The 24,178-nt window shown below is 58.2% G+C and overlaps 3 protein-coding genes across 22 annotated transcripts; 2 read left to right on the top strand and 1 right to left on the bottom strand.

Moving 5' to 3' along the window:
• Positions 1–13,606: 13,606 nt before the first annotated feature.
• On the bottom strand, positions 13,607–16,518 carry SLC52A2 (solute carrier family 52 member 2). 16 transcript variants are annotated; one of them, XM_054499299.2, is made up of 5 exons: positions 16,188–16,518; positions 15,356–15,595; positions 14,384–15,254; positions 14,164–14,287; positions 13,607–14,075 (listed from the first exon to the last, which is right to left on the bottom strand). In XM_054499299.2, exons 2-5 carry the CDS (start codon positions 15,483–15,485, stop codon positions 13,863–13,865), a joined length of 1,338 nt encoding a protein of 445 aa, XP_054355274.1. In that variant the 5' UTR covers positions 15,486–15,595; positions 16,188–16,518; the 3' UTR covers positions 13,607–13,862. The 16 variants fall into 16 exon arrangements, with proteins under 16 accessions (XP_054355274.1, XP_054355270.1, XP_054355269.1 ...); XM_054499295.2 differs by having other exon boundaries at positions 15,714–16,241; XM_054499294.2 differs by having other exon boundaries at positions 15,898–16,236.
• On the top strand, positions 16,216–19,430 carry FBXL6 (F-box and leucine rich repeat protein 6). Of its 3 annotated transcripts, none has more exons than XM_054499287.2 (9): positions 16,216–16,772; positions 17,018–17,176; positions 17,302–17,365; positions 17,683–17,814; positions 17,889–17,996; positions 18,088–18,201; positions 18,270–18,501; positions 18,648–18,894; positions 19,185–19,430. In XM_054499287.2, exons 1-9 carry the CDS (start codon positions 16,216–16,218, stop codon positions 19,330–19,332), a joined length of 1,761 nt encoding a protein of 586 aa, XP_054355262.1. In that variant the 3' UTR covers positions 19,333–19,430. The 3 variants fall into 3 exon arrangements, with proteins under 3 accessions (XP_054355262.1, XP_054355264.2, XP_054355266.2); XM_054499289.2 differs by having other exon boundaries at positions 16,345–16,772; positions 18,088–18,120; XM_054499291.2 differs by lacking the exons at positions 17,889–17,996; positions 18,088–18,201 and having other exon boundaries at positions 16,345–16,772.
• Positions 19,431–19,560: 130 nt separating this feature from the next.
• On the top strand, positions 19,561–22,570 carry TMEM249 (transmembrane protein 249). 3 transcript variants are annotated; one of them, XM_054499303.2, is made up of 6 exons: positions 19,561–19,995; positions 20,070–20,220; positions 20,499–20,593; positions 20,681–20,876; positions 20,967–21,052; positions 21,303–21,605. In XM_054499303.2, exons 2-6 carry the CDS (start codon positions 20,070–20,072, stop codon positions 21,483–21,485), a joined length of 711 nt encoding a protein of 236 aa, XP_054355278.1. In that variant the 5' UTR covers positions 19,561–19,995; the 3' UTR covers positions 21,486–21,605. The 3 variants fall into 3 exon arrangements, 2 of the variants coding, with proteins under 2 accessions (XP_054355278.1, XP_054355277.1); XR_008504247.1 differs by lacking the exons at positions 19,561–19,995; positions 20,070–20,220 and adding an exon at positions 21,676–22,570 and having other exon boundaries at positions 20,279–20,593; positions 21,303–21,557; XM_054499302.2 differs by lacking the exons at positions 19,561–19,995; positions 20,070–20,220 and having other exon boundaries at positions 20,279–20,593.
• Positions 22,571–24,178: the final 1,608 nt, after the last annotated feature.

Here is a 24,178-nt window from a genome sequence, read left to right as displayed (position 1 = left end):
GTGGGCGGGGCTGGAGGCCACGCCCCGAGTCGTGCGGGCCTCCGCGGCGGGGCAGCGTCCCCTGGCGGCCCCCAGAGGCGTACCTTTTGGCGCCTGGACCGCGCCTCCTGAGAGCGGAAGGTTCCAGTCCCGCCCTCGGCGCACTGCGCATTCCCCGGGCAGGCACCTGCCGGAAGGACTGCTGTGAGAAGCACGTGGATAATCCGGGGAGGGCTGAGGGCTTCCTGAGGTCCTCACGGCCCGGCATCGGCCCGTCCTTAACACTCCGTGCTAGTGTGATTAGCGTGAATCTCTTTAACCTCAGGACTCCAGCTCACCACCTGCCTGTGTGAGGGCCAAGATGACGCCTCTGACTGGGAACTGGAAGACAACCAGGAGAGTGGCCAAAGGGCTCCTGGAGCAGCTCCCGTGCCCATGGGGAGACCTTCCCAGGGCCAGGGCTTCAGATTCTGGGGTTCACTTTGCCGCCCCCCTTGGTCCCTGTCACTTAGCTTCTTATGGGAACGTCAGTGACGTCACAGCCTCCTGCAGTGCCCTAGGCTGCTACGCACTCTGTGACAGCCCTGACTGGGTAGGACGAGGCCCGGGCATGCCATGCAGCCAGCAAGGCTGCTGCTGGACTGACGTCACCGCTGCTGGACTGACGTCACCGCTGCTGGACTGACGTCACCGTCCCTGAACAGGCCAGGGATCCTCGGGTGCCAACACGGGTCCTGGCACTTACTGCCTGGAAGCCCTCCTAGACCCCACTGTGAGCATGAAATAAAACACCGTCCTTGTGGAATCCGCGAGGCCTCCTGAGTCAGCTTGGCCTAAGGGTGCCACAGTAGCTGAAAGGGAGAGGTTTTCAGGCCTCAAGGCCTTTTCATAACTCTCACAAGTGGCTCCTCCTCCTCCTACAAGTGGCCCCTCCTCCTCCCACAAGTGGCTCCTCCTCCTCCCACAAGTGGCTCCTCCTCCCACAAGTGGCTCCTCCTCCCACAAGTGTCTCCTCCTCCCACAAGTGGCTCCTCCTCCTCCCACAAGTGTCTCCTCCTCCCACAAGTGGCTCCTCCTCCTCCTCCAAGTGGCTCCTCCTCCTCCTCCAAGTGGCTCCTCCTCCCACAAGTGGCCCCTCCTCCTCCCACAAGTGGCCCCTCCTCCCACGTGTCTCCTCCTCCTCCCACAAGTGGCCCCTCCTCCCACAAGTGTCTCCTCCTCCTCCCACAAGTGGCTCCTCCTCCCACAAGTGGCTCCTCCTCCTCCCACAAGTGGCTCCTCCTCCTCCTCCAAGTGGCTCCTCCTCCTCCTCCAAGTGGCTCCTCCTCCTCCCACAAGTGGCCCCTCCTCCTCCTCCAAGTGGCTCCTCCTCCTCCCACAAGTTTCTCCTCCTCCCACAAGTGTCTCCTCCTCCTCCCACAAGTGGCTCCTCCTCCTCCCACAAGTGGCTCCTCCTCCCACAAGTGGCTCCTCCTCCCACAAGTGGCTCCTCCTCCTCCCACAAGTGGCTCCTCCTCCTCCTCCAAGTGGCTCCTCCTCCTTCCACAAGTGGCTCCTCCTCCTCCCACAAGTGGCCCCTCCTCCTCCTCCAAGTGGCTCCTCCTCCTTCCACAAGTGGCTCCTCCTCCTCCCACAAGTGGCCCCTCCTCCTCCTCCAAGTGGCTCCTCCTCCTCCAAGTGGCTCCTCCTCCTCCCACAAGTGGCTCCTCCTCCCACAAGTGGCTCCTCCTCCTCCTCCAAGTGGCTCCTCCTCCTCCAAGTGGCTCCTCCTCCTCCCACAAGTGGCCCCTCCTCCTCCTCCAAGTGGCTCCTCCTCCTCCAAGTGGCTCCTCCTCCTCCCACAAGTGGCTCCTCCTCCTCCCACAAGTGGCTCCTCCTCCCACAAGTGTCTCCTCCTCCTCCTCCCACAAGTGTCTCCTCCTCCTCCTCCCACAAGTGGCTCCTCCTCCTCCCACAAGTGGCCCCTCCTCCTCCCACAAGTGGCTCCTCCTCCTCCCACAAGTGGCTTCTCCTCCTCATCTTCCTACACTCCTCTTGCTCCTCCCACTGGGACTGAACCCAAAGGCATCTCTTCAGTGGGGTGGTCCCTGCCTAGGGAAAGCCGGTGCCTCCAGCCCTCTAGTGCCCCTTCTGTTATGGCGTGTCTCCTGTGAAGTCTCCGTCATCCCCAAGGTCAAGTATGCTTGGCTCAATGATTCTGTGTGCCCTGCATCACTTTGCTAGCAGGACAGGGATTGGCCTCCAGTCTTCAGTCCCTCATCCCCAAAGCCCAGACTAGAACTTGACAGATGGACCTGGGGCCCCTCCCGGAGCCGGGCTTTCTGGAGTGTTCTCGTTTGCTAACATCTGCCTCCCTCGGCAACCTTTCCTGTGTAATGGAACAGGTCCAGAAGAGCCATGTGGGCTGACGCAGTAAGGCCTCCAGGCATCTGTGCCGTGACGTGAGCAGGGTGAGCTGCAGGGCGGGATATCCATGCCTTGCCTAGTGGCCCGGGCACTGCCATCACAGGGAGGTTTGGCCACCAACCGACATGGCTGCCCCATGGTGGGAAGGGTCAGGTGGAGGACTCTGCCACCCACTCTTGGGTAACACCCCCAAAATGAACGAAGGAATGACCTCTGTCCTGTTTTAGCATCACGGGAGCCACACTGGGGCCTAGGATCCTGCCCGGCTGCAGGGCTCTGGATGGGGCGTCACATCCTGCCCCCTGAGGGTGTGGCGGGGAGTCGATGTCACACAGCTGAGCCACAGGGCCCGGGGACGTGGTGAAAGCCTTCCCCAGGTCCCAAGTGCCCACAGCCCCTGCCCCATCCAAGCCCCAGAAATGCAGCTCACTCCAGCCCTTCAGTGCGGGCCCGCTCTCAAGCCCATCCGTCACCTCCCAGCACTCCCACATTCCCAAAACCTTGTGTTCCCCGTCTCTTTGGTCTCCAGAACTGTCATTAAAGAAAGAAGGGGCGGGGCACAGTGGCTCACGCCTGTCATCCCAGCACTTTGGGAGGCCGAGGCGGGCAAATCACCTGAGGTCAGTTTGAGACCAGCCCGGGGAACATGGTGAAAGCTCATCTCTACTAAAAATACAAAAATTAGCTGGGTGTAGTGGCGTGCGCCTGTAATCCCAGCTACTCAGGAGGCTGAGGCAGGAGAATCGCTTGAACCCGGGAGGCAGAGGTTGCAGTGAGCCAAGATCAAGCCATTGCACTCCTGCCCGGGCGACAGAGTAAAACTGTCTCAAAAAAAAAAAAAAAAAGAAAAGAAAAGAAAAAGAAAGAGAAGGTTAAATAGGTGTTAAGAAGCATGGCTGTCACATAGCTATAAAATGAGCATGTGTTCATGTCTCCTGGGCTGAGCACTATCCCCCAAAAGAACACTGTCCAGGCCAGGCATGGTGGCTCACGTCTGTAATCCCAGCACTTTGGGAGGCGGAAGCGGGGGTGGATCATGAGGTCGGGAGATCAAGACCGTCCTGCCCAACATGGAGAAACCCTGTCTCTACTAAAATACAAAAAATTAGCTGGGTGTGGTGGCAGGCGCCTGTAGTCCCAGCTACTCGGGAGGCTGAGGCAGGAGAATCCAGAAGAATTACTTGAACCTGGGAGGCGGAGGTTGCAGTGAGCCAAGATCACGCCACTGCACTCCAGCCTGGTGACACAGCAAGACACTGTCTCAAAAAAAAAAAAAAAAAAAGAAGACACTGTCCTAAGCCCTAGAGCCTGGGGATGCAAATTTATTTGGAAATGGGATCATTACAGATGAAATTCAGCCAAGGGTCTTTAGACAAAGTCACTGTGGGTAAGGGCAGGCCCTGAATCCAATGACCAGTGTCCTTACAGGAGAAGAGAGAGGCAGATTTGGGACACAGAGGGAAAGGCCATATGAAGGTGGAGGTAGAGACGGGAGAGGATCACGGCCGAGGTGCCCGGAGCCGGCAGCTCCACAGCAGGGAAGAGAATTGGCAGGTTCTTCCTCAGAGCCTCAGAGAGAACCAACCCTGTTGACACCTTGATTTCAGACCAGTGTTTTTGTTTGTCTGTTTTGTTTACACACACACAGCACTGCAATTTCAGACTTCCGGTTTCTAAAACTTTGAGAGAATAAATTTCTGGCTGTTTTATATTTATTTATTTATTTATTTATTTTATTTTTTTGAGACCGAGTGTCACTCTGTTGCCCAGGCTGGAGTGCAATGGTGCAATCTTGGCTCACTGCAACTTTCTCCCGAGTTCAAGCGATTCTCCTGCCTCAGTCTCCTGAGTACCTGGCACAATCTCAGCTCACCGCAGGCTCCGCCTCCCGGGTTCACGCCATTTTCCTGCCTCAGCCTCCCGTGTAGCTGTGACTACAGGCGCCCGCCAGCACGCCCGGCTAATTTTTTTTGTATTTTTAATACAGACTTTCACCGTGTTAGCCAGGATGGTCTCGATCTCCTGACCTCGTGATCCGCCTGCCTCGGCCTCCCAAAGTGCTGGGATAACAGGCATGAGCCACTGTGCCCAGCCCCTGGCACTATTATTTTTATTTTTATTTTTTTAAGAGACAGGGTCTCACTCTGTGGCCCAGACTCGGGTGCAGTGATGCAATCATGGCTCACTGCAGCCTCGACCTCCTGGGATCAAGGGATCCTCCCCCTTCTCAGCTTCCCAAGTAGCTGGGACTATAGACATGCACCACCACACCTAGCTAATTTTTAAATTTTTCTGTAGAGACAGTGGTTTTTTTCGTTTGTTTGTTTGTTTGTTTGAGACAGAGTTTCACTGTTGTTGCCCAGGCTGGAGTGTAATGGCACGATCTCTGCTCACCGCAACCTCCGCCTCCCGGGTTCAAGCAATTCTCGTGCCTCAGTCTCTCAAGTAGCTGAGATTACAGGCATGCACCACCATGCCCGGCTAATTTTGTATTTTTAGCAGAGACGGGGTTTCTCCATGTTGGTCAGGCTGGTCTCAAACTCCCGACCTCAGGTGATCCGCCCACCTTGGCCTCCCAAAGTGCTGGGATGACAGGCGTGAGCCACCACGCCTGGCCCAAGACAGCGTTGATTGCTTGAGTCCTAGTCTCAAGCAGTCCTCCCCACCTCAGCCTCCCAAAGTACTGGGATTATAGGCAAGAGCCACTGAACTCAACCCTGACATGTTGATAGCGACAGGAGGCAGCCAAATGCATAGGCAGATAGGGCGGGTCCCTGGTGAAACCTCACCTCCAAGCCGAAAAAATCAGTCTGAAGCCTGAAAGACAGAACTGCTGGTCTGGGATGAAACCCGAGACCCAGAGCGAGAATTTCTGTTCCTGTTTGCCTGCCCTTTCCTGATGGATTCTTTCCGAATAATGCTTTTAGTTTATTATTGTTGTTGTTATTATTATTATTATTATTATTATTATTATTATTTTGAGAGAGAAAGCCTCACTCTGTCACCCAGGCTGGAGTGCAGTAGCACAATCCTGGCTCACCGCAACCTCTACGTCCTGGTACAAGCGATTCTCATGCCTCAGCCTCCCCAGTAGCTGGGATTACAGGCGAAGGCGAACGCCACCACACCCAGCTATTTTTTGTATTTTAGTAGAGATAGGGTTTCGCCATGTTGGCCAGGCTGGTCCCAAACTCCTGATCTCAGATGGTGATCTGCCTGCCTCAGCCTCCCAAACTGTTGGGATTACAGGCATGAGCCACAACACCCAGCCTGAATAATGCTTTTAACCAGTCGAATGTTGCATTCTCTAATACTACCTATGACCTGCCCCTCCCCAATACTGAGCCCATAAAAGCCCTGGACTCAGCCACATTGAGGGGACTTTCCTGCTTTTAGGTAGGGGGACCACCCCCACGTCACCTCTCTGCTGAAAACTGTTTTATCACCCAATAAACCCCCACCTATTTTATCACTCAATAAAATCTCCATCCTCACTCTTCGATTGCCAGTGTATCCCCATTCTTTGTGGGTGCAGGACAAGAACTTGGGAACCAGTGTGCAAGCCAGACTCGGCCTGGGTGCGGTGAGTGGGCAAGCTGTCTCTGCAGCAGGTATCGTGGCCCAGCAAGGCCCAGGTGGGGCGTCGTCGGCTGGAGGTCCCTGGCTTGCAAGGTGACTGAGAATAAAATTGTTCATCAATTTTAAGTCACTAACTTTGTGGTAATTTGTTCTGGCAGCCCTAGGAATGAGGACAGTGTGTCAAAGTTCATTTAACTAATTAACTTAGCTGGGTGTGGTGGCTCAGGCCTGTAATGCCAACACTTCAGGAGGCCCAGGCAGGTCCTGAGGTCAGGAGTTCAAGACCAGCCTGGCCAACATGGAGAAACCCCGTCTCTACGAAAAATACAAAATTAACTGGGCATGGTGGCGCATGCTTGTAGTTCCAGCTACTTGGGAGGCTGAGGCAAGAGAATCACTTGAACCCGGGAGGCGGAGGTTGCAGAGAACCGAGATCTCGCCACTACACTCCAGCCTGGGTGACAGAGCAAAACTCCATCTCAAAAAAAAAAAAAAAAAAGACTGACCACAGTGGCTCATGCCTGTAATCCCAGCACTTTGGGAGGCCGAGGCAGGCGGATCACCTGAAGTTGGGAGTTTCAGACCAGCCTAACCACCAACATGGAAAAACCCTGTCTCTACTAAAAATACAAAATTAGCCAGGCGTGGTGGCCCATGCCTGTAATCCCAGCTACTCGGGAGGCTGAGGCAGGAGAATTGCTTGAACTCAGGAGGTGGAGGTTGCAGTGAGCCAAGATTGAGCCATTGCACTCCAGCCTGGGCAAAAAAGTGAGACCTTGTCTCAAAATAAAATAAAATTAAATTAAAATTAAATAAAATAAAAAATAAATCACACGAGGCCATAAAATGAAGCTCGTGTCAGCAAGTGTGGTCCAATTATTTACATAGGTGCAGAAAGAGTGCAAATACCCCATATAGGCCACCTTACATTTGCTTTGCTGGAAGTTTTCATAAGAAATATCAGATTGGGGCTGGGTGCAGTGGCTCATGCCTGTAATCCCAGCACTTTGGCAGGCTGAGGCAGGTGGATCACTTGCGGTCGGAAGTTCGAAACCAGCCTGATCAACATGGTGAAACTCTGTCTCTACTAAAAATACAAAAATTGCCAGGTGTGGTGTCTCATGCCTGTAATCCCAGCACTTTGGGAGGCCAAGGCGGGCGGATCACGAGGTCAGGAGATCAAGACCATCCTGGCTAACACGGTGAAACCCCATCTCTACTAAAAATACGAAAAAAAAAAATTAGGTGGGCGTGTTGGCACGTGCCTGTAGTCCCAGCTACTCGTGTGGCTGAGGCAGGAGAATCACTTGAACCCAGAAGGTAGAGGTTGCAGTGAGCCAAGATCGCACCACTGCGCCAGCCTGAGTGACAGAGCAAGACTCCGTCTCAAAAAAACAAAACAAAACAAAACAAAAAATAGCTGGGGGTGGTGGCAGACGCCTGTAATTTCAGCTACTCGGGAGGCTGAGGCAGGAGAATCGCTTGAACCCAGGAGGCGGAGGTTGCAGTGAGCTGAGATCACACCATTGGACTCCAGCCTGGGCGACAAAAGTGAAACAGTCTCAAAAAAAAAAAAAAAAAAAAGAAAAGAAAAGAAATATCAGAGTGGACCTGTATTGTTTGCTTCTTTGCAGAGGCAAGAAACGCAATACCTATAGTTTGGGTCAATTTCAATGTTCCTGGGTCTGCCAGGAAATCACCTTCCTGGTCACCTGCAAGGCCTGGGTTCTGCACCCTCAGGAGGATTTGCACGCACTCCTTCATAACAGCAACCCAAGGTCCGCAGCAGCGGCTGGTCATCCCCAGTGAAAGAGCAGAACTCTCCATATGACAACCTAGACAAGGCCCTGATGGCCTAACCAATTTCGTCCAATTGTATTCTGTAAAAGGAGAAGAGTCTCTTAACTGAATCTATGTGCTGTGGTTTGAAAGTGTCCCCCAGAGTTCATGGATTGCAAACCTGATCCCCAGTGTGGCAGTATTGGAGGTGGGACTTTTTTTTTTTTTGAGATGGAATCTCACTCTGTCATCCCAGGCTGGAGTGCAATGGTGTGATCTTGGCTTGTCACAACCTCTGCCTCCCAGGTTCAAACAATTCTCCTGCCTCAGCCTCCCGAATAGCTGGGATTACAGGCCTGTGCCACCACGCCTGGCAAATTTTGTATATTTAGAGAGACGGGGTTTCTCCATGTTGGTCAGGCTGGTCTTGAACTCCTGACCTCATGATCCGCCCGCCTCCACCTCCCAAAGTGCTGGGATTACAGTTGTGAGCCACCACACCTGGCCAGAGGTGGGACCTTTAAGAGGTGATTAGGTCTTGAGGGCTTCGCCCTCATGAAGGGATTAAAGCCATTATTTCGGGAATTGATTCCTTATAAAAGGATGACTTTGGCCCCTTTCCATCCAGCCACATAAAGCCTCCTGGCATGTTATGTGGCAGCAAGAAAGTCCTCATGAGATGTGGCCCCTCCCTTTTGGACGTCCAAATCTCCAGAACCAATAAATCCATTTATTATCAATTACCCAGTCTGTGGCATCATAGCAGGACAAAATGAACTAAGACATTGTAGGGTCCAGCCCTATGGGGCTTAGCGGTTGTTCTCCCCGTATGCAGAGATGAGAGATTGTGATAAATAAAGACACAAGACAAAGAAATAAAGAGAAAACAGCTGGGCCCGGGGGACCACTACCATCAAGACGCAGAGACTGGTAGTGGCCCCGAACGGCTGGGCGTGCTGATATTTATTGCATACAAGACAAGGATGCAGGGTAAAGAGGGTGAATCTTCTAAGTGATTGACAAGGTGAAGGAAGTCATGTGATCATAGGACGGGGGGCCCTTCCCTCTTAGGTAGCTGAGCAGAGAGAGAAGGCAGCAAATGTCAGCGTTTTCTTCTATGCACTTATAAGAAAGATCAAAGACTTTAAGACTTTCACTATTTCTTCTACCGCTCTCTACTACGAACTTTAAAGAGGAATCAGGAGTACGGGAGGAGCATGAAAGTGGACAAGGAGCGTGACCACTGAAGCACCACAGGGAGGGGTTTAGGCCTCTGGATGACTGCGGCCAGGCCTGGATAATATCCAGCCTCCCACAAGAAGCTGGTGGAGCAGAGTGTTCCCTGACTCCTCCAAGGAAAGGAGACTCCCTTTTGTGGTCTGCTAAGTAACGGGTGCCTTCCCAGACACTGGTGTTACGGCTTGACCAAGGAGCCCTCAAGCGGCCCTTATGCGGGCGTGACAGAGGGCTCACCTCTTGCCTTCTAGGTCACTTCTCATAATATCCCTTCAGCACCTGACCCTATACCCACCAGTTATTTCTTGGTTATATTAGCAATGCAACGAAGAGTAATATTAAAAGCTAATGATTAATGTTTATAATAAGGATTGATAATTGTCCATGGTCATCTCTATCTAATTTGTATTATGACTATTCTTATTCTAACTATTTTCTTTATTATACTGAAACAGTTTCTGCCTTCAGTCTCTTGCCTCAGCACCTAGGTAATCCTCTGCCCACAAGACACCATGCAAATACCTATGTTGCCATGAAAAATGAGGAGGCTCAGTAAGAGCCTCTGAGAATCAAGGGCAGGAGGTGAAAGGACAAATCTCTGGGGAATCTCCAAGATCATGTATTTATTTTATTTAGAGACAGAGTCTCGCTCTGTTACCCAGGCTGAAGTCCGGTGGTACAATTAAAGCTCACTGCAGCCTAGACCTCTTGGGCTCAAGTGATCCTCCTGCCTCAGCCTCCTGAGTAAGTGGGACTGTAGGCTCTCACCACCGTGCCCAGCCAATTTTTAATTTTTTGGTAGATATGGGATCTCACTATGTTGCCCAGGCTCAAGTTTTTTTTTTTTGAGACAGAGTCTTGCTCTGTTATAGCCTAGGCTGGAGGGCAATGGCGTGATCTCAGCTCACTGCAACCTCCGCCTCCTGGGTTCAAGCGATTCTCCTGCCTCAGCCTCCTGAGTAGCTAGGATTGCAGGCGCCCGCCACCACGCCCGGCTAATTTTTGTATTTTTAGTAGAGACCATGTTGGCCAGGCTGGTCTCGAACTCCTGACCTCAGGTGATCTGCCCACCTCAGCCTCCCACAGTGCTGAGATGACAGGCGTGAGCCACCATGCCCAGCAGAGGGTTTCAGTTTCTATCAGGATGTTTTCTCATATCTAAAACTATCTTGGGCCGGGCGCCATGGCTCACACCTGTCATCTCAGCACTGTGGGAGGCCGAGGTGGGCGGATCACCTGAGGTCAGGAGATTGAGACCAGCCTGGCCAACATGGTGAAATCCCGTCTCTACTAAAAATACAAAAATTAGCTGGGCGTAGTGGCGCACGCCTGTAATCCCGGCTACTTGGGAGGCTAAGGCAGGAGAATCGCTTGAACCCAGGAGGCGGAGGTTGCAATGAGCTGAGATCGCGCCATTGCACTCCAGCCTGGTGACAGAGCGAGACTCAGTCTCAAAAAAAAAAGAAAAGAAAATCAGCCAGGGTGGTGGTGTGTGCTTGTTGTCCCAGCTACTCAGGAGGCTGAGGTGGGAGGATCATTTGAGTCCTCAACCTCACTTGAGCCTCAGGCCTGGGCAACAGAGCGAGACCCTATCTCTAAAAGACAAACAAACAAGACCGGGTGCAATGTCTCACGCCTGTAATCCCAGCACTTTGGGAGGCCGAGGCGGGCGAATCACGAGGTCAGGAGATCGAGACCATCCTGGCTAACGTCGTGAAACCCCATCTCTACTAAAAATACAAAAAATTAGCTGGGCGCAGTGGCGGGCGCCTGTAGTCCCAGCTACTTGGGAGGCTGATGCAGGAGAATGGCGTGAACTCGGGAGGCAGAGCTTGCAGTGAGCCAAGACAGCGCCACTGCACTCCGGCCTAGGCGAAAGAGCGAGACTCCGTCCCAAAAAAAAAAAAAAAAAAATCAAGGGGTGCAACTGTTCCTTAACCCCGTAGTCACCTGTACCCATCTAGGAACTAAGCTGGGCAGAGAACTACAGAACTGAAGAAGGGGAAGGCTCTTAGGTCAGCCACTCAATCACAGCCAGCGAGGCTTGTCCTCCCACACACGGGATCAGCATCAGATGGGATGGCCACACACCTGGGAGAGGCGGCTGCACATGGTGGCCATGGCCTGGCTGGCCCTTTACTGCTGGTTTTTTTCTTTTTTTGAAATGCAGTTTCGCTCTTGTTGCCCAGGCTGGAGTGCAATGGCGCGATCTCAGCTCACTGCAACCTCCGCCTCCCGGGTTCAAGCAATTCTCCTGCCTCAGCCTCTCGAGTAGCTGGGATTACAGACACCTGCTACCACGCCCAGCATATTTTTGCATTTTTAGTAGAGACGGGGTTTTGCCATGTTTGCCAGGCTGGTCTCGAACTCCTGACCTCAGGTGGTCCACCCGCCTCGGCCTCCCAAAGTGCTGGGATTACACGCACGAGCTACTGCACCTGGCCCCTTCTCTGCTGTTGAGGAGCCCAGGAGACCTTTCCTTGTGGAGGAACAAGGAATAGTGAGTTGCAGGCTTTGCTCCTACTCAGGGAACCACCCTCTGGGGTCAGTGTGGGGCATCAGGTCCGGCTCCACTCCTGCCTTCCGGTGGAGGATGGAGTCTCCTCCAAATTCCTCTTGGGCAGGGTTTCACGCTTCAGAGCCTCTGGCCACTTGCTGTGCAGCTGGTGGTGGTGGGCACCCTGGCCCCAGCAGGCCCTGCGTGGTGGGCTATCCTGCCTCCCAGGGGCCCAGCTTTGGCCCTGGACTCAGCCCTGGGAAACTGTAAGTGAGCAGTGCTCAAGGCCTTGGTCCCAAGGCACCTTCCCGCCATTATTATTCTGACCCCTGCCCCAGTTCCTAGTGGGCATAGGCAGGAAGCTCACGGAGACTTCAAAAGGCAGCGGATTCCTCACTCAGGCTTGTGCACCTTGCTCCTCTGCAGCCTGGGGGAGTGCGGCTCATGTGTGGTACAGAGCAGAGGCTCCATGGATGCCTTTGATCGCTGCCTTATGGGAGGGAAGACAGAAGAAGCTGGGAGGTAGCTCTACCAAGCCTGCAGCCCAGGGTGGACAGGAGAGGGCAGGCCCCAAGCACCGGTGCTGATGGGGGTGGTGGCAGAGCGATGAGGGGAAGGGGGCAAGCATGAGACCAGGAGCCCTGTTGCCCATAGCTATGCCAGCAACACCACCCACCTTGGCCCATCCTTGTCCTCGTCCTCCCTCAGAAGTTTTCTTCTTTTACCAGGCGACTTCTGAAGCTCACACTCAACCTGCAGCCCCCACCCCCTAGAGCCCTCAGTACCTGCAATCCCCAAAGGGAAGCAGCCGGGTCAGCTGGACAAGGGCCCAGCTTCAGGCGGCAGCATCCTGGAAAGCTGGAGCTGGCAGTGGCCTCTGCCCTCAGAGCTGGGTGGTCCTGAGCCCCCCTGGGAGCTGGCCTGCCCCTGATGTTTGATGGAGCCCAGACCAGAGGCTTTCCGGGTCACGGGGGCTGCTTCTTCCTCCGATGGTCCTGCCAAGACAGGACGGAGTAGAAGCGGGAAGGAAGAGCAGGCCTTCAAAGGCCCGTGTCCAGGCCAACTCAAGGACAATCAGAAAGGGCCTCCGGAGAGCTTGGGCAGCAGCAACAGACCCACCATCCCCGGTGCCTGCACGCTCCCTGCAGCTGCAGGGGCCCCTCTGCAGAAGTGGGGCCTCTTGCCTGGGAGAATGGGCCTTGCTGCCAGGCCCGTCATACTGATCACAGTTCGGTGTCCTGCCTCCCTGGGGTGGTGGCCCATGAGGTGAAGAAAGCCAGGCTCCTACCTTGGCATGGCCTCTCCCAGCACTTTCTTCCAGATCCTTGCTGCCAGGCTCAGGGGCTCCTCTGTTAGTTCCTTTGCAGCTCCAGCCCTTTTTGTGGGAGCCCAAGAACCGTCCAGCCCAGGACAGGCCATGGTCAGTGCCAAGGTCCTGCTCCCTGCAGATGCCAACACATACAGGCCCAGGCTGCTCAGGGCCAGGGGCAGTGTGCCAGCAGCCCAGGGAGAAGGCAGCTGTAGCCAAGTCTGCCTAAAGAAAGGGTTTGGGGCCTTTGGGGGTCTGATTGCAGGAGGAGTTGTCACTGAGAGGCTGGAGGCTCAGGGGAGGGGGTAATGCTCAGGCCAAACGGTCCTGATGGGCTAAAACCTTAAACTCTGTTTCTTCTGAGTCCCCCTCACTGAGTACCCCAGTGCCTGCACACCACCAACCCCCTGGTGTAAATCCCTAGCAGGAAACTCCTGGGAAGCTAGCAGGCAAACAGTCATTCCAGGGCTAAGGGTGGACAGGGAGCTCAGCACATCGCAGCCCCATCCGACTGACCTTCATGCCCTTGAGAGGTGCTCGTGGAGCAGTGGCCTTGCCAGGAAGCGGCTCCTCTACTCCTCTGACCACCGAAGCTGGTAGCTCGTGTGGGCCCAGAGAACCCAGGGCAGTTCCAAGAAGTAATGTGGGGGAGTCTGGGCTCAGAGGGCATGACTGTACGATCCGTGAGACCAGCCTGTGGTGGGTAAGGATTTGCCCAGGGCCTGGGGAGAGGTGGCCCCTGTTAAACAGGCCAAGCCATGGCTCTAGTTCAGGGAAGCATCCATACAGAGAGACGTGCTCAAAGAATTAATGCCAACTCATTAAATAAAAATGTTTTATTATGCAAACCACATGTAGGTCCCAGGCTCAAGGGCTTACCCTACAGCCCCCACCGGTCCCTGGCTCCAAGCCTACTCCTTGCCTTGCCCGCCCTGGAGAGCCAGGGTCTTCTATGGAGTGTGTAAGTGTCCACGAGTGTACCGCTGCGCAGGCCTCCTGGGCTGCAGGCACTCAGGCATGATGGCAGCATTGAGGGAAAGACAGGTGTTGGGGAGCGGGGTCCCCACCTGCCCAGGCTCAGGAGTCACAGGGGTCTGCACAGTCCTTTCTGCTGTGGAACACGTGATAGATGCTGGTAGGGGGGAACATAGCAACAGCGCCGAGCAGAGAGCCCACCTGGATGGCCACGCCAGCTGCCAGCAATGCTGGCCGGCCCCCGCCATGCAGCAGGGAGCTGGCTGCCACCTTCACGTAGGAGAACACGCCAAGACACAGCACCCACGACAGCACCTGAGGGGGACACAGCACCAGCTGAGCGTGAGATGTGCCTGCTCCAGGGCAACGCCCCCTGCCCCACTTCATGTCCCCCTGTGCTCACCACGAGGACCACCCCTGCCGAGGTGCCCACCAGGGGCGGGCAGGGGCTCAGGACTGCCAGCGCCATCAGGTAGCCCCCACAGAGCACGCCCAGCAGAGAGAGGCCGCCCAGCCCCGCCAAGGACCTGCAGTGAGTGAGCAGAATGTCAGGGCTGACTGCGCCAGGACCTGGCTCCCAGCCCTGAGTTCCACCCGCACAGGGGCTGGGGGTCCTTGTGTACCTGCACAGCACACCCATGGCCAGGAAGCAGGCCAGGGGATTGGCAGCACTGCCCAGCACCACAGCCAGGTGGTAGGCCAGACGCCCGTAGGGTAAGCAGGAAAAGCTCTGCACGGCAGGCAGCACGCCGTTGGTCAGCGCGTTGGTGGCGGCCAACAGGCCCAGCAGGCAGGCACTGCGGGCTGAGAGAAGCTGATAGGCCTTAGGGTCTGGACCAGGGGTGGTGGCTGCTGTCTGGCTTGGTGGCTCTTGCAATGGTGAGGCCTCTTCTACCTCTTCCTCTGCTCCTAGGGCTCCTACCTGGAGGCCTGATCCTAAGTCCCCTGTGGGTACAGATGGTGGTGGCGGCAACAGCAGCAGGAGACCCTGGAAGGCAGCAGCTGAAGCAACCAGAAGAGCAGTCAGTGCCCAGAAGAAGGTGCTGGCGGGAAAACGCTCAAGGAAGTCGAGCGGGGGGCCAGGGGTGCCGTTGATAGGGGCTGGCGGGCACTCGAGGCGGCCCACACCCTGCGCTAGGGCCAACACGCAGGGCAGCAGGGCACTCAGGCCTTGACCCAGGAAGAATGACCGTAAGAAGCGAGGTGGCAGGTGGCTCAAGAAGGGCAGGAAAGTGACATTAGAGGCACAGCATGCCAGTGCCAGCACAAAGGCCAGTGCTAGGAAGGCCACGGAATGCAACTGTCCTGCCACCGGGGCCACATGGTGCCACAGAGAGGCCAGCAGGGCTGTGCCCACCATGCCCAGCACCTGCACCACCCGGATGGGGACCTGCTCATCCTTTCCTGGGGCCAGCCTCCTCCAGAGGGTCACCACCAGCAGACCCAGGTTCCCCAGCGCCACAAGCACAGAGACGTAGGAGGGGAGGCTCCAACCTGCAGGGAAGAGAGAAGGCTATGTCAGGGGCATGATGCCCAAGGGAAGAAGAGTGCCAAAGCCCACCTTCCTGGGCACACCTGCACCTCCTCCCACTCACCCTCTGGAAGCTCTTTGACCACCACAGGTAGCTCCACCCAGATCCCATTGACCGCAGCCCAGGAGCCCATGCCGAAGAGAGCCACCAGCAGGTGGGTCAGCACCGGACGGGCGGGCGTGGGTGCTGCCATTCAGCCCAAAGCTGGGCCCTTCCAGGTCAGGGCAAAGGTCACAGCCAGTTCTTTTCCCACCTAGGGCCAGAGACGCTTTGGCTCTCCTGAGAACTGAAGGCCTCTTCTAGCTTGAAAGAAACAGAGAAGCAGATAGGATGCACAGCCGAACTCCGAACAGGGTGAGACCAGGGGAACTGGGGGAGCCCCGGGCAGGAGTGGAGATGGGGAGGATTGGCTAAAACGTACCCAGCAGCACCGCCCGCCAGCGTCGGGACCGCCGGTAGGTAGAGAAGCAGGAAGCCGGCCCGAGTCGCTGCGGCCCCAGGGGAGGAGGCCGAAGGAGCGAGTGTAGCCCTCCTCTCCAGAGAGAGGCGGGGCTGGAGTCACCGCAACCACCACCCCAAGCCGGACGCCGGGAAAGGGCGCCTACCAGCAAGAGCCACGCACGCCCCACGGCTTCACGGTGCCCGCGACCGCAGGAGCCAAGTCAGATCCTAGGGGAGTGGCCGGGACGGCTCTGCTCGCAGGAGCGCCGCCCTCTCGCTAGCCTCAGGTGGGCAACCCGGGAGCCGTCCGGTCCCTGCGCCTGCCGGTCCCGCGCCCGGTGCGCTTCCGCTCCAGTGCCGGCTTCCCGCCACGCCAGGACACCGCCGTCCGGCCCAGGGACGCCACCTCAGCCCAGAGCGCGCACGACCCAGCAGCAGCCACGACCCGACTCACCCGTGGCGGCTCCGGGCCCGCCCCCGGCATGGCCACGACCGGAAGTTCCGCCCCGGAAGCGGGTCGGCGGGCGGGCGCTGAGAGGAGCCGGGGGGTGTCGGTCTATAAGCCTTGCCCGTTCCGCTCCCTGGGGCTTCCCCGAGCGCCGTTGGTGGTCATGGCTGCTCCAGCCTCCGGGCAGGTCCGACGCAGAGCCCGGGCAGCGCCGCGGCCCCGCAAGGCCGAGGACTGGTGGTGGGACCGGCTGGCGCCGAGGGGCTCGGGGTACCACCTGCTGCAGTCCGACAACATGCTGCTGGTGCTGTCCGAACCCGGCCCCGCCCGGCCCCGCGCACAGCGACGCGCTGCCCGCCGCACTCCCCGGCAGCCGCCCCCGGGCCTCCGCGCCGCGGCCAAGCCCAAGGCCAGGCTCAGGCCCAAGCCAGCGCCCTCGCCCGCGGCCGCGCGCGCACCCGCACCTGCACCCACGCCCACGCCCGAGGAAGGGCAAGACGCGGGCTGGGGAGACCGCATTCCCTTGGAAATCCTGGTGCAGATTTTCGGGTTGTTGGTGGCGGCGGACGGCCCCATGCCCTTCCTGGGCAGGTAACGCTGCTGCCGGGCCCGCCGCCGAGCGTAGCGGCTTGGGCCAGACGTGGTCCGAGCGGTGGCCCGGGCGGGGGCGGAGGGCGAAAGCATCGGAGCGCGCACTCCTCCGTCCGAGAGCGCAACCCCTTAGGCGCCCAGTTGGAGTCCCAGGAGCCCGGCTTTGAGCCGGGGTGTCCACTGCGCTGCGAGAGGGGGGCATCGCCTACGGAGGGGCCGGCATCCTCAGCACGCTGTCCTCCCAGGGCTGCGCGCGTGTGCCGCCGCTGGCAGGAGGCCGCTTCCCAACCCGCGCTCTGGCATACCGTGACCCTGTCGTCCCCGCTGGTCGGCCGGCCTGCCAAGGGCGGGGTCAAGGCGGAGAAGAAGCTCCTTGCTTCCCTGGAGTGGCTTATGCCCAATCGGTGAGGGGTTCCCTCTCTTCCTTACCCCTGGCTCCAGGCTCCTTCTGTCTCCCTGCGCCAAGGTGTTGGGTGGGAAGGACTCGTGTGGGAACATTAGTGCAGCTCTGCCTCTGCTGTCGGCCCAGGTTTTCACAGCTCCAGAGGCTGACCCTCATCCACTGGAAGTCTCAGGTACACCCCGTGTTGAAGGTGAGAGCTCCAGGCTGCCCTGCACACCAGCTGTGACCCTCTGGGACTGTTCAGTACTCTAGGAAGTGGGTCAGGCACCTTGGGGGCCCAACGCTGCTCCGTGGGGATGTCTGCCTGCCTGCCTGGTTCTCTTTTCCTGCTGCTTCCTCCAGCAGGGAGGTATCAGAGGCGAGGACACCCAAGTAGGCCTGGCATGGGTAGAAAGGAGGTCACAGCTAAGGCGGTAGAGTGGGATTGGCACCAGCCACTTGTCTGTTTCCCTTGTGGATCTTAGCCTGTCCTCTCCCAACCCCAGCTGCCCCTCTGTCTCCCCGCAGCTGGTAGGTGAGTGCTGTCCTCGGCTCACTTTCCTCAAGCTCTCCGGCTGCCACGGCGTGACTGCTGACGCTCTGGTCATGCTAGCCAAAGCCTGCTGCCAGCTCCATAGCCTGGACCTACAGCACTCCATGGTAAGCCCTGTGTCCCAAGGGGCCCTAAAAAAACCCAGGCCGGGGTGACGGGTGCTTTTGTATTGGGGCCCCAGGTGGAGTCCACAGCTGTGGTGAGCTTCTTGGAGGAGGCAGGGTCCCGAATGCGCAGGTTGTGGCTGACCTACAGCTCCCAGACGACAGCCATCCTGGGCGCACTGCTGGTAGGTTGGCATTGGTGGGAGAAGAGGCAGATGCTGAGGTGGGGACTGCCAGGCCACTGACCCTGTGACCCCCCTCACCCCACCTCTGCAGGGCAGCTGCTGCCCGCAGCTCCAGGTCCTGGAGGTGAGCACCGGTATCAACCGTAATAGCATTCCCCTTCAGCTGCCTGTCGAGGCTCTGCAGAAAGGCTGCCCTCAGCTCCAGGTACCTGGCGCCCTGCCTCTCCCACCTGTCACACCCTCCCCCATCTACAGCCTGGGCCTTGCCCCCAGGTGCTGCGGCTGCTGAACCTGATGTGGCTGCCCAAGCCTCCAGGACGAGGGGCGGCTCCCGGACCAGGCTTCCCCAGCCTGGAGGAGCTCTGCCTGGCGAGTTCAACCTGCAACTTTGTGAGCAACGAGGTCCTGGGCCGCCTACTCCACGGCTCTCCCAACCTGCGCTTACTGGATCTTCGTGGCTGTGCCCGCATCACGCCGGCTGGCCTTCAGGATCTGCCATGTCGGGGTCAGTGGTTCTGGGTTGTGGCCAGGCACGTGAGGTGTGGAGGCCCTTGTGCTGTGCCAGGGTCAGCGGTCCTGGGTGGTGGCCAGGTGGGTGAGGTGTGGGGACCCTTGTTGCCCTGCAGCTTATGCTCACTCGTCTCACTGCAGAGCTGGAGCAGCTTCATCTGGGCCTGTATGGCACGTCAGACCGGCTGACTCTAGCCAAGGAGGGCAGCCCCTTGTTGACCCAGAAGTGGTGCCATACACTGCGAGAACTGGACTTGAGTGGCCAGTGGTTCAGTGAGAAGGACCTGGAGCAGGCCCTGGCTGCCTTCTTAAGCACCCCTGGAAGCTCACACCCAGCCCTGTGCTCTCTTAATCTCAGGGGCACCCGGGTCACACCAAGCACGGTCAGGTCAGCATCCCCTACCCCAGTCCCTGGAGCCAGTGTGGCTGTCACCACGTCTGCCTGGGGCCTGGAAGTTGTGTCCTGCCTGGCCTGAGACCTCCAAGGGTCAGAGGGGCATGCATACTGTCCAAGCCCCTGCGTGGGGTGGGCTTGAGGACACCAGGGGAAGTGGGCTTGGCCTTGGTGGCTATAGGTGGCAGAGCCAGGTGTGGAACACCAGCAGGCACAGCCTCCCTAGCCTGGCCCAGCCCTTCTGGGGCAACAGCTCAACTTCCTGTGGTCTGCCCTCCCCACAGCTCTGTGATCAGCAGCTGCCCAGGCCTGCTCTACCTCAACCTGGAGTCCTGCCGCTGCCTTCCCCGGGGTCTGAAGCGGGCCTACCGGGGCCTGGAGGAAGTCCAGTGGTGTCTGGAGCAGCTGCTCACCAGCCCCTCACCCAGCTAGGCAGCCACAGACCTGGGACACCTCAGCCAGCCTGCCCCCCTCACCTTTGCCCAATTTCAGATATTTGAGCATTTTGTTAAAATAAAACGTTTTTAGAAGTTTTGTGTGTGTGGTCCTCAGGGTAGGGTTGGACAACAGGTTATACCTGATGGAGCCACTGGGGCCACAGCCGTCCCAGAGCCTGTGTGTTGTGGGGTCAGGGTGGCCCCATGGGCTCTTGAGCCTGCAGGTGGCCATGCCTTTGCCTGCCCACTGCTGGGTCCAGTGTGTGTGTTCCGCCCTCGGGGACACTGGTGAGCTTGTCTGTGGTTGCATGTGGGGGGGGGGGGGGGCCCGCCCAGCTGTGGGGCGCACTGAGGGGTCCCCGTCTGCAAATTTCTCTCCAGCTCAGGCCTGGGGTGTCCACCCTTCACATGAAGACTGAACAGGCCATACAGGGGGCCTCCAGTGGATGGACTGGCCAAGAAGTTAATGCCCGCTGCAGGACCTCACCCCACATCCCTTAAGAGGTGATCAACAGAGGAGCCCCTTCTAGAACCTACCCAGAACTTCTAGAACCCCTCCGTGGTCCACCCTGGGCCGCTCCCTGGCCTCGCTGCCCTGTCAGTCGCCTATGAGCTCCTCCTTCCTGGGCCTGTAGCCCTAGAGAATTTGCTCACCCAGGTAGGAGTGCCGCTGTGGGCAGTGGGCGGCGGCAGCGGAGGAGCGGCCAGGCTGACCACCTCTGCCTGACTCAGATGCCTAAGGGCCGGGCCGGCAGCCTGCCCACGACCTCCATCGGCTGGCGCTTCCAGCTCTGGTCCCTAGGACTCTCCTGCCCGGAGCGCCACCTGGCCAGGCGCCTCAAGAACAATAGCTTCTACCCATTCATGCAGCAGCAGCCAAACGGTGCGCGCGAGGCGGGGCGGGGGCGGGGGCGGGGGCGGGGCGGGGCAGGGCAGGGAAGGGCGGGGCGGGGGAGGAGGGAGACGGGCCCGAGGCCTGAATGGGGCGGAGCCAGGTGGGCAGGGCCAGGGCGCTGGGTGGGGCCGGCCGGTGCTCCTGGGGACCGAGACGCCGCCTCCGCGAGCCTTGCGCGGACCCAGCTAGTACGGGCCAAGCCCTGGCACCGCCACCCCCGGCTGCGGGCAGGGCCGGGGCGTCCTCACGCACCGCGCCTCCCCCAGTCTTCGTGCTCGAGTACTACCTGGACACACTGTGGAAGGGGATGCTGCTCTTCATCATCAGCGTGGTCCTGGCCAGCTTCAGCTCCCTGAGAGAGGTGTGAGCCCCTGGGCCTGACCCCCACCGCCCTCCTCCCCTGAGGGCCGGCCCCGCGCCGCTCAGACGCTCCCCGTGGCGCCTGCAGGTGCAGAAGCAAGAGACCTGGGTCTTCCTCGTGTACGGCGTGGGCGTGGGCCTGTGGCTCGTGATCTCGTCGCTGCCGCAGCGCCGCCTGGTGCTGAACCACACGCGCGGCGTGTACCACTTCTCCATTCAGGGCCGCACCGTGTGCCAGGGCCCCTTGCACCTGGTCTACGTGCGCCTGGCGCTCAGCTCCGACGGTAACGGGCCGGGAGGGTGGGCCAGGGACGGGGAGGCCGCTTGGGAGGTCGGAGGGGCGGCCAGGCCTGCTAAGTCCGCTCTCCCCGCAGCCTACGGAAGGTGCTTCTTCCAGCTGGTCCTCGGCGGCCACAGGTTGGAGCCCCTGGTGCTGGTGCAGCTGTCGGAGCACTATGAGGTGGGTCCCGCCCAGACACGCGCCCTCCTCGGGACACGATGACACCGATCACTGTTTAAGGTCTTTGGGTGGGGCCGTTTCCGCACGCAGAGGGTAAATACAACACGGTCTTCGGTGCTCGGGGCCGTGGAGAGGGCGCCGGGGCTTCGGGCAGGACTGGGGATGCGGCCTGGTAGGGGAAGGAGACGCCTGGCCGGCGACTCGGGTCTGTCTTGTCCCGGCCCCAGTTGAGCGCCACCTGCTCCCACAGCAAATGGAATACTTGGGCCGTTACATCGCCCGGAAACTCAACATCAACTACTTCGACTACCTGGCCACCTCCTACCGGCACGTGGTTCGCCACTGGCCACCCCCTGGCGCTGGCACTGTGATGCTGGGCAAGAACCCCATGGGTCACAAACCCAGCTCCTCTCAGTCCAGCTTGGAGGTGTGACTCTGAGGGCCTCCCCCACTCCGGGACTTCGTTCTCAGTAACCTCCCAGCCCCACTCTGGGGCAGATCAAATGTGAGTCCCACTCACTGGCCTTCCTTTCAATAAAGCTGCCTCAGCTTCCACACGGGTCATTTTAGGGGGCAGGGGAGGCCCTCTGGTGCCTAGGTCTTCCACTGTTGCGCACTCCTAGGACCTCAGAGAGCCTGTGCCTTCCAGCTGACTGAAGCAAACCCCACAGCTTGGTTCAAAGACAGAACAGCTGAGAGCAAGGGATGGCATATAGCCAGGCCTCTCAGGTTCCGCCCATCACTAGAGAGGCTGGGAACTCCGTCTCCTCTTAGCCAGCAGCACTTAAGTTGTCCTACCTGACCTCAGAGGTGCTGACCAATGCGTGGAATCCAGGAGTCAGAATCTGGCCCATTCTGGACCCCGTGCCTGCTGCTACTCCAACCAGCAATGGGGTGGGGTGCGGCCAGAGAACAAGCCCTGTGCCTGGGGTGCATGCTTGCCCAGTACCCACAAAGCTGCTGCTGCTTGCCTCCAGGGGGGTGGGCGCGAGAGTCCCGGGCCAGGGTGCAGGGCCTCCTAGGAGGGAGGATGTGCAGTGCCCTGATACCCACTTGCCGTGCCCACTGGAACCCCAGGCCCGCGCCCCTGACACCCACTCGCCGTGCCCACTGGAACCCCAGGCCCGCGCCCCTGACACCCGCTCACTGTGCCCGCTGGAACCCCAGGCCCGCACTACCCTGTCCAGTGGATCCCCCAGCTCTCACTGCAGCACCTGAGGCCTCCTGAGTGCTGGGGGCTGTTGTGGAAGCCGAGAAGGCTGTGGGCCATGGGGTCCCAGGGAAAGCAGCACCTGGCTCTCCGGATCTTCAGGCATTATCAGCTGAATGTCCCTGCAACCAGGAGCAGCTACATAATTTGCAGGGCTCCATGCCAAATGAAAATTTGGAGCCCATTGTTAGGAAGTTATTAAGTGGGGTACAGTGGTGTATACCTGTAGTCTCAGCTGCTCAGGAGGCTGAGGTGAGAGGACAGCTTAAACCCAGGAGTTCAAGGCTAGCCTGAACAACATAGTAAGATCCTAGTCTCTAATAAAATAAACAATAAAAATAAAAATAAAGTTATTAAGAATTTCAAGATAGACTGGGCGTGGTGGCTCACGCCTGTCATCCCAGCACTTTGGGAGGCCGAGGTGGGCGGATCATCTGAGGTCAGGAGTTCGAGACCAGCCTGACCAACATGGTGAAACCCTGTTTCTACTAAAAATATATAATTAGCTGGGCGTTGTGGTTCATGCCTGTAACGTCAGCTACTCGGGAGGCTGAAGGAATAGAATCGCTTGAACCTGGGAGGCGGAGGTTGCAGTAAGCAGAGATCGAGCCATTGCACTCCAGCCTGGGCGACAGAGCGAGACTCCATCCCAAAACGACAACGACAACAACAACAACAGCAACAAAAATCCAAGTATGGGGACTTTCTGAGCCTGGGGCCCTGTGTGACTGCCCAGGTTGCAGGCTCATGAAGCCAGTTCTGCCTGGAACCATGACTTAGAGTCTCCACTTGATCCCCAATCCCAAGGCCGCTCAAAACTCACTCCCCAGCCCCTCTCTGGGCACACAGGCACCCTGGCCCCTTTCTGGGCACACAGGCACCCCGGCCCCTCTCTGGGCACACAGGCACCCCGGCTCCTCTCTGGGCATACAGGCACCCTGGCCCCTCTCTGGGGCAGGATCTGGGGGCTACTGAAGTGGCTTTAGGTAATCCCTGGGAGCAATTGTTATTAACAGCACAAGTGCAGGGACCCCCACTCCCCAGAAGATGGGGCTCAAGGTGTCCTACAGTGGCAGCACCAAACTTAGGTTTGGGTTGAGGGCTCAGTTTCACTCAGGCAGGCAAAGTCCCTCCTCCCTGGAGCTGGTGATCTAAGAGGAACCCAGAATGAAGAGTGGTTGGAGGGGCAGGGTCCCTCTGGCTGGGGAGCTTTGGGGGAAGGGCATCCCGGGCAGAGAGTATGCACAGCACAAGGGCGTGATACAGGATTGAGCTGGGTGTGCTGGAGAAGCTGCAAGGGGATTGGGCTGGTCAGAGTAGAGAGGACAAGGGAGAAGGAGGCCTGAGATGAGGTGGGAAGGGCGGGCAGCATCCTTGGAGGCCATAGCTCAGAGCTTTAGTCCTGTGTGCCATGGGAATCTGCTGGAGAGCTGTAAGCAGAGATGCACTAAGACCCAGGGAGGGAGTGGTGGGGAAAGGCCAGGAGGCTGCAGGAATTGTGCAGGAAAGGGAGCCGTAGGGGCAGAGGGGAACAGAGAGGAGCAAGGACCACAGGCAGTTCTGAGCTCCGGCTCCATGGATGGGATTTGCTGCTGGGCGGGAAGTGGGCTGGGAAGAAAAGTGACTCAGGGGAGTCCAGAGTTTCTGGCCTGGGCACTGGGGCTGGAGGCCATGGGGAGAGAGGTTGGCAGTCAGGAGTTCTGAATTAGACAAGGCCTGAGGAGCTTACGGGACCTTGCGGGGGAGATTTTGAAAAGGCAGAAAGGCCCTGGGGAGAAAGGAAAGGGGGAAGCACAGACCTGAAACCATCATGCCCTGGGAGGTCCCTAAAGCTAAAGCACTAGATGAGATGTCCCTGGCAACGCAGAAGATGGGGAAGAACAGGAGGAGGGCCAAAGATGGAGCTCTGGCATCAG

The sequence above is a fragment of the Pongo pygmaeus genome, chromosome 7, assembly GCF_028885625.2.
Source record: "Pongo pygmaeus isolate AG05252 chromosome 7, NHGRI_mPonPyg2-v2.0_pri, whole genome shotgun sequence".
NCBI classification, from domain to species: Eukaryota; Metazoa; Chordata; class Mammalia; order Primates; family Hominidae; genus Pongo; species Pongo pygmaeus.
The sequence above is the reverse complement of the archived record's forward strand: the minus strand, read 5'-3'. Positions and strand labels throughout refer to the sequence as shown.